Source organism: Magnolia sinica, chromosome 2 (assembly GCF_029962835.1).
Source record: "Magnolia sinica isolate HGM2019 chromosome 2, MsV1, whole genome shotgun sequence".
NCBI classification, from domain to species: domain Eukaryota; kingdom Viridiplantae; phylum Streptophyta; class Magnoliopsida; order Magnoliales; family Magnoliaceae; genus Magnolia; species Magnolia sinica.
The window spans coordinates 117,028,900-117,037,937 of record NC_080574.1 but is presented as its reverse complement, the minus strand read 5'-3'; the positions used below and the strand labels follow the sequence as shown (position 1 = coordinate 117,037,937).

General features: G+C 38.5%; 1 protein-coding gene and 1 non-coding gene across 4 annotated transcripts in view; both read right to left on the bottom strand.

Annotated features, from left to right (window-relative positions):
• Window positions 1-2,827: 2,827 nt before the first annotated feature.
• Window positions 2,828-3,022, bottom strand: LOC131238055 (U2 spliceosomal RNA). Its single transcript, XR_009167477.1, has one exon. It is a non-coding gene; the product is annotated as a U2 spliceosomal RNA (small nuclear RNA).
• Window positions 3,023-3,807: 785 nt separating this feature from the next.
• Window positions 3,808-9,038, bottom strand: part of LOC131237452 (uncharacterized) — a 36,742-nt gene continuing 31,511 nt past the window's right edge. Inside the window, exons 2-4 of one of the 3 annotated variants that reach the window (XR_009167246.1) lie at window positions 4,474-7,777; window positions 4,022-4,046; window positions 3,808-3,875 (exon numbers count right to left, since the gene is read on the bottom strand). Coding sequence is in view for 2 of the 3 variants with exons in the window: in XM_058235220.1 (XP_058091203.1) it covers window positions 4,514-7,642 (3,129 nt within the window). In the remaining variant the exon portion in view is untranslated. Of the gene's footprint in view, window positions 3,876-4,021; window positions 4,047-4,081; window positions 7,778-9,038 lie in introns of those variants that run through there. The other 2 variants (XM_058235220.1, XM_058235219.1) reach the window with 2 other exon arrangements.

Below are 9,038 nucleotides of genomic sequence, written 5' to 3'. Positions count from 1 at the left end.
GGGGTCCTAATCTATGCGTTGTCCAACTAAATTGATGCAAGTATATTCAAAGTCTATTCATATAATTTATTAATGTAAAAAGATGTATGGAAACACAAGCAATACATTCAAAAGCAACTAGATCAGGTTATATACATGTTTGATTTTATGTTTGGACACAAGGATTGCAACCGATTTGCAAGAAAGTGGGAAATTTTGATTTTATTTTTTTATTTTCCAATTTTCCGCAACTCGGCCCATCTCCTCAAAATCTCGATATTGAAGCTCCTAATCCATGATTTTTCATGCAAAACATGAAAAACCATGGATTTGTAACAATTTGACACTGATTTAACATGAATTATAGAAAGAATAAAAAAAGGACCAAAAGTCGAAAATGCTCACCGGATCGAATATGTTAGATATATTGCACTACTTGTGAGTTTCGTATCGCACATGTGGGATACAAGATATATTGTGGGATATATCGGCCGATATCGTCGATATTTAAAACGATGCACCTCACTACCATACACTTGGACACCTAGAAACTTAACCCTTTTGTTAGGCCAAGTGTTGCTTTAATTGAGACACGCCCCCGCTCACATTCCTATTATAGTACTCGCAAATAATTTGTTGTCCACTCCCTCCTATTTTTTACCCCGTGCCGCCGCCCTACATCTTCGTCCTCACTCCCAACCATTTTTCCGGTGTCAAGCTGTCAGCTATCAAGCCCAAGCACCAACCCCAAATATCCAATAGACAACAGTCCAACCCAAGTTACCCAACAAACACAACAAGTCCACACTCCACTGAACAAGTACCCACCACACTAATACATCACAGTAATAGCCCACTGCCAATCTACCAGATACCATTTGCAATCAACAGTCCGCTCTGCAAAAAGACCAAGATCAAGGGAAAGTGTGTTGCAAACTTGTTTAATAAACTAATTAACTAAATATATGAACTCATAAAACAGCTAACATTCAATAAAAAGCAATAAAATAAATATAATGATAACATTCAACTTTTACATAAAAAAAAAATGCAAAATTTATGAATATTAATTTAAAAAACCAAAAAAAAAAAAAAAAAAAGCGATGAAAATGAATGCATTCATCAACCCTTCCATCCACATGTTAATTTCCTGAAATTTATTCTTGTAAAAAATAATAATAAATAAATCGTAAAAAATACACACACACACACTCAAAAACAAAATTAGAGCTCAAACATGGTAGATCTGTGTTCGAAAACCAATAATTTTTTTTTTTATTTTTTATTTCCCCAATCTGAATTTTGAAGTTTTTTTTTTTTTAAAAACAATTTGCCAAAAATGGCAAAAACACATTAAAAATACATCAACGTTCAAAGAACTTAGATCTACACTTAAACAACATCAATTATTATTTGTCAAGAGAAATTTTGAAAAACAAAATGGAAAATGTCTAAAAATAGCCAGAAAATACAAAAATAATTAAAATCTAGCAGCAAATATTCAATTTTTTTTTTTCAAAACATAGAGTTACCTAGATCTAACATTTGATTAATTTCCCTAAAATTATTTTGAAAAAAAAAAATAAATTAGAAAATGCCCAAAAAATAACTTGGAAATATTAAAAAAAAAGGGTTTAAAAAGATATTTAAGCAATGCATGTGTGAAATCTGTAGAACTATAGTATCAAAAGACTCTTCATGCATCATTATAATAATTAGTTGAAAAAAAAATTAAAAAGAAAAATTCTGAAAGTTTGAAAAAATACCACTGTAGAACGAGAAAAGTAAAAAAAAATTGCAGAAAATCCCAAATCGAACACAAATCAAGCATGTTTTGATCGATTTGGGGTTATCATGTTGATTTGACTTGATTACAACAAGAATATATATATATATATATATATATGGGAAATGGTTCTATGCGGTTGAGCTCATGAGAACTTCCCATGAGGTCGAGCTGTGTGGGCCCACTGTGATGCATGTCGAACATCTACCCCATCAGTCAGATGCACCATTCCGTGGTAGGCCTAGGGCTTAAAAATCAAGTCAATCCGTAACTTGTTTGGGCCACACCACATATAAAACTTGAGAGGGGTTACCCTCCATTAAAACATTCAGAATCATTTGTTAGGCCCACTGAGAACTGGTTCACAAATCCAGCCCATCCATTATGTCTGTCCCACTTGGATGAGGGGTCAGACCAAGTTTCAGACATATTCAAATTTCAGGTGGGCCCCAGCAAGTGCTTTTATATGTTTTAGCCATGTCTTCACATGATTTTAGATGGTACGGCCCACATGAGTTTTGTATACGGCTGATTTTTGGGATATCACCTAAATTAAAGGGGACCCATCAAATGCACGGTGTTGATGTTCGACATACATCATGGTGGGGCCCACATAGCTCGACCTCATGGGAAGTTCCATGAGCTCGACTGCATAGAACCTTTTGCCTATATATATATGTGTGTGTGTGTGTGAGTGAAGAAGAAGTAGTTTTTATTTTATACCTTTTTTTCTATTTTTCCCAAATCGGATACTTGGCGTTCAGTCCTTCAATTTGACGCATAAAAACCCTGTTTTGATCTTCGAAATAGCTATAGATTTGACTGGAAATGGCCCTACAACAATCCCTGACCCATAGAAATTCGAAGGGAAAACAAAAAAGGGACAAAGCAGAATAAGGGAGCCGATTGTGGCTATTTAAGACCGTATGACCAATACAAAGACCTCTCACTAAATTTACGAGAAACACATGAGGCGGTTTCCTTTTCTTTTTTTTCTTTTTTCTTTTTTTTTTTTTAAAAAAAAAAAAAAGAAAAGAAAGAAAGAAAGAAAGAAATCTTTTACAAGGGGTCACTAGGGTCTTGCAGTAGGGCAAGGCATGGGTGATGATTGAGGGCCCTAGTAGCAAGCTACTGTGGTGGGCCCTCCCCTACAAAAATAATTTAATATCATGTGGACCGAGTTTACCATGTATCAGATATTAAACTGATAAGAATGGATGCTACACTTGATCTTAACACAAAGGCTGGAAAAGGTAAACTGCATCTTGGAGTTACTTTTACATTTCTATTCTCAATTTCTTTCACTGTTGTCTAATTCCTTTCTAAGTCTGACACCTCCAGTTACTTGCTAAGCAAACAACAAACCCTGAAACTCTATCCACCTAATATTTTGTCCGTCTCCTTTACCTTGTTGGAGCTTCCACTTTGTTGTTGAAAATTCTCTCCCCTTTCATTTTCCTCGTGTTAAAGCCAGAGGTAGCATTGTCCAAAAATTCACCATGCGATAAAATCGACCTCCTTTCCATCCCCCCTGACAACTTATAAATATTCTTTGAAATACCCAAGAAAGCCCAAAAAAATAAAGTGATCTACAGTGTGTCCTCTTTTCCAAAAGACATAAAGCAAATGCTTAGAAACCTTTGACGTCAATGCTGAAGGAGATTTATAGTGAAGATCTAGTCCCTAAATTGTTACCATCTAAAAAGTCCCACCATTTACCATATTTCATTCAAGGGGAAGAAGACGCAAGCATTCTGCATAACTAGTCATGTTAGTGGCTATAGAATTGGCAATGAGTGGTATTGTAACCCATCTCATTATTTCTAATCTCCTATAAAACAATGACAGGCCAACAGCATCCACCAGCTCTAAGGAAGTTCGTCGCAAAAGCATAAAAGCATCTAAAAATAACAATCTACCAATACATTTCTGATGACAGAAATCGGTTATAAAAAGGAACAGGAACAAAATGCAGAAAGTGTAAAAGCACAAAAAGATATCTTCAGAATAGAAGTAACCTCTTTCCATTTTTGGTGGTACACGATAGAATCCATGAGATCATCTCCAGTAGATTAGAAGTTGATTGTTCATACAAAGATCAGGCAATTACCTGCACAACCCCTAAAATCAACAATTTGGAGGCGCATTAGCAGCCTTGAAAGATCAAAAGCTCCACTGCATAATTCCTCGTTGAAAAATAAAAATAAAATAAATAAATAAATAAATAAGAATAGAAAAGAGCAATGGCCAATTTACCTTGCATTAGAGCCATGATCGATGACTGTAGGATTTGACAGTAATTAGCTGATTAGTAGCTAAGGGTGAAATTCATACTTGTTAAAATAAATACGTGAGTAACATGTACAAAAGTGTTCAAGAACAAGATTTGGATAGGCAATAGGCATACAACTTAGGGGGAAAAGGGAAACAAACAAACAAACAAACAAACAATCAGCGGCCGAGTTCCCGTAACGAACAGCATCAGATGCATCTTATTCTGTAGAAGGTAAATCCGGGAAACTACTAGTCCCGAAATAATGGATTCTGAGGTCGGGCAAGGAAGTGCATGGCATCATCACTTGATGGGAAGCACGGAGGAGACAAAATTGCAAACAGGACAACTGCAGTCGAATCCAGAAAGACAATTCAAGCTAGAGCAGGAGGCCTTCTAAAACGTATCCCAGTTAATAACCTAATGCCTATCTTACCAGAACAGCTTGAGTAGATTTGTTGCAAGTCTGCAGAAAATTAGTGCCATGAAGTCATCTGTTTGTAGCCAACCTGATAGGATTCCCACCCACACTCTGGCTCTTTCCTCTTCATGGATGGGCCAGTAATGGCTGCCTGTTGAAAAGACTTTGTCTGCTCTTCCATTAATGAATTACCATTTGCAGGAAAGAATAGGTGTCTAACATTTCCTCCTCTAACTTCGGTCTCCAAGGAAGCTACTCCCGCATTCAAGTTGAAGTTAGGCCTGACGATACCAACATCATTTGTGCCTGGTGTGCCAGCGACATCTAGATATGATGCTCTAGGGAAACTGGAGAGAGTACCAGGGCCCAATATTTGGGGTAGGATGGTGGCTCCACGTGAGTCCACCATGTAAGGTACAACACCTGAAGGATATACAGCAGAAGGAAGAGGGAATGCAGGGCCCATCCCAAAGCCATTATAGGATAAAGCAGGCGGTTGTGCATAAGGCAGAGTAGGTTGCGCAGTGACCACTCTCCCCATCTGTTCTACAGAGGGGATAACGTTTGGCCCAGCCATCAGAAATGGTTGGGCAGAATACAGGTATTCCTTCCTGCCATGACCATGCCCAGAATCTTGAACTGAACCCAAATCCGCCCAACAAGCAGATTTTACATTCTTAGGTTCCAGATACATCGTAGATCCAGTAATAGAACTAGCACGATCATCTAATGCCCTGTTTCTTGAAGGCCAGATGCTGTGAACTGGTCTATGGACATCATGTGCTTCACTGAAGGACGGGTTGTCATTCAAGTCAAAATCTCTAATAGAAGGCCTTGATGACAATGATGGAGATGGGCTGTGGGACCTGTTCCTGCCAGGATGAAGTTTATATTCTGTCCTCCAGTCAGACAACAGATCCGGGCAATTATCATCATTATCACTGAGACGATTAAGATCCAGATTGAGCCGCTCTGCTTTTCTGGAGTTAACCTCAGCAGAAGAGTCTCCAGATGGGAGAGTTGAAGATCCCGGTACATGCTTCTTTGGGAACAGTTCCACAACCGAGTCATCTCCAGCATCAGCTATATTCAGGTCAATACCACGAAAGCCCTTGGAGCTACAATCATTTTCTTCGACAGAACCTGCTTTCTCTTTATCATGAGTCTTGGCTGGACGGAATGCGCTAGTTGCAGCAGAGCCTCTCCAGCCTAGTTCCCCTTCAAAGTGTAGTGGTGTTGTAGGTAAGCAAGCAGGTCCTCTAGAAGTAGCCACCACCGGAATTGGAGCTGACAAATTTGTCATATGGCATGAAGAAGGCGTTGTAGTCACTGACTTCTCAGTGCATTCAACTTCCTCTGTCTGAACATCTTCGTTCAAATCGAAGCTGGGAAGATATCTGTGCTCATTCGAGGCCAGATGTGCTTCAGGCACTGTTGTCAGCTGAGACGATTCCTGCTCGTGCAAGCCATCATCAGTTTCAGGAACTTTTGCAGACATCCCTTGAGACGGATCTTTCACCCCCGAACACAACTGTTCATTTCCAGTCGAAGTTTCTTCATCCATCTCTTCCTTCATAGAACAGCAGCTGTGTGATTCACTTCTGTCACCAATTTCCTTCAAGCAGTCACTTTGCTTGAGTTCTGCAGAATCAGCATTGCTCAAAAGCATGGTTTCATAATTCCTGTCTTCTACAGACAAAGAGCTGCCTGAGGCCTCCCTGTAAATTCCAACCTCGCGCTCCACTTCTTTTGCAACCCGTCGAGCCACCTCCAATGCATCATCCAGCTCAATTGTGAGCTCCATTTCCATGTCCTTTCCAGTCAGCAGTTCTGCATTCTTCTGGCCCCACTTTTGAATTGGAAACTCAATCTTCTCTGTGATTGCTGGTTTTTCTTCCGCATCTGTCCTGAAACCAGATTTCAGCACCTTCCCCACTTTGTCTGCTCTGCAACTTTCCACATCTTGGGAAGTTTTACCCAGGTTTTCAAGTTTGCCACGGAATGGAACAGAAACATTTTTAGTGACCTGGGAAGTAATGTATGGATCAGTTTGCTTCTCAGGTTGTTGTTTCATGATATTCTTCCAGTAGTTCAATGACCCATCCTCTGCCATTTCCAGCGATGCATTTTTGGCTGTACACTCTTTGTTGCTTTTCTTATTGATAGCGCTTGAGTTATCTTCAACAGATGCTTTCTGACAGCCATCATTTGAACAGGAAACAGAAGAAGGAACAGTCTTTGAGTAGGAAGATGAGGGCACAGTTCTGAGTTGCCTATCTTTCAAATCAGTCATCACAATAGATATTGAACCAGCTGCATTGGTTTTCTTCTGACAGTTTTTTCTTTCTGAAACACCCAACTCTTCACTTTCTGTAGGATTGGAAGATTTTCCAGTTACCAAACTCATTCCACTTTCGACAGAAATGTTTGCTATAGAAGCAATCCCTTCCGAAGAATGTTTCGGCACTTCAGAACCAAAAGATCTTCTGTCACCTGTAACTTTCTTCAGGCTAGAAATTTTATTGTTGCTATTGGCAGAACTTGAAGCAGAGTGTTGCAATTTGCAACAACTGGCATCTTCTTTGCCACAGTCTTCTCCAAGAAAACCTTGAAAAGAAGTATTAGTGCTGTCACAGTTTGAACGTTCCGCTACCTCTACCGGCACTGTTTTAGTTGTGCTTCCATAATCAGAACAGATTCCATTCTCAATCTTCCCCATTTCGATCTTCATTTCAGCAAGTTTCTCCCAAACATCAGATAAGAGTTTTGCCTTTCCCTGAATCTCCATGTTTCTGTGAAAATGGAAGTGCTTGACAGTATTACCTATTCCACACGCCTTCAACCCTTCCTGGTCCATGGGTAGTTTTTCAAGTGCACGTAACACTGCACTTATCAGATCTTCCACAAGCTTATCGGAGCCGTCAATGTTACACCTCTGTGCTTCTTGAAGCCAACTGTCCAAAAAACTCACCCCACCTAATTTTATAAATTGCCTCAAGCAGTCAATATTCTTTGTGGCAGTTAAAACGCTTGCAACAGTTGACCAGCGCCGTGTTACTTCAGCTGTACTTTTAGTAATAGAACATTTGTCCTTCTCTATCAAAGAGACCAACTGCTCAACACTCACAATGCTTTCAAGCCCATCAGTCATTTCAACTGGGTTAATGAAACCCTCTTGCTTCATATTATGACCAGCAATACTTTCAAAGCCTCGGACAAAATTGGTTGCCTCGGTTCCCGATGGAAAGAGAACACAGTCCCTTTATACAATAGTAATCTGAAGTGGAACCATGACAATGGGCAAAGATAAGCCTCGTTCCTGCAACATTACCAGGAGTGCATATTGATTAATAATATATTACTTGAAAGACAACAGATTTCAGTTTCATGAATGAGAAAGGAATCTTATTTCCCAATTTGGAGAATAAAATGAGCAAGAAAATGAGGTAGGCTAGCTACACATGTACCTAGCGTTCGAAATATCGGTATCACATTACGTATCACACCCTTGGGATACAGATACATATCGGTTATCGCATGGGATATATTGTTTGTATCAGGTAATTTATCGCAATTTTTGGGAAACAAGGAGAAACATTGGGAAAATGGTTGAATTTTTAAATGAAACTTCAGGGATTGTTAAAAAAGACCTTAATACACACTTTTAAATTATAACATCTCAAAAAAGAAGTGCACATAATAGGTTTCCTTTGCATAGGGTCCTAAGCTATGCATTGTCTGAGTGAACTATTGCTATTCAAATTGAATGCATAACATTTAGAGTGTATGTGATGATCATTTCATCAAACACTTTTAGATACTTCGAAATTAGTCTCAATTGACAGTTGGTTGAAGGGAAGTTTCGAAAATATATATATATATATTTTTATTAATTTTTTTTATTAATTTTTAATTCAAAATGATTTTTTACTTTCCGAAAATTGACGAGGACTTAACAAATCAGTAGATCAGCCTTCATACATGCTTGACTTCATGTTTGGAGTGCAATATTGCAAGAAATTTGGGAGAAATTGAGGAAATTTTGAAAACTCCCCAAATCGGACCACCTACACTCAAATTTCGAAATTCAAGTGTATGTGATGATCATTTCATTAAATAGTCCTAAATACTTTAACATTGGTCTCAATTGACAGTTGGTTGGAGGAAATTTTTGAAAAAAAAAATGGAAAACATGAAGAACTAATGGATATCGAAATCAACGCTCCAACTCTATGATTTTTCATGCAAAACATGAAGAACCGGATTTGTAACCATTTGACACTGATTTAACATAATTACACCCAAAAAAATGGATTAGAAGCTGAAAATACTCACCGAATTGAATATATGGGATCTATTGGCACTACCTGTGTGTTTCGCATCAGACAGGTAGGATACAAGATATATAGTGGGATATATCGGTTGATATCGTCGATATTTAAAACAATGCATGTACGATTGTCTACAGCATACACGTCAACCTAGCAAGTGTGGATCGTATATCATATATCATATTAGCAAGGGGGGCCCAACGGAGAAGATGACCATGTGCAAAAAGTCGGCTGATTGTAGAATGTCCT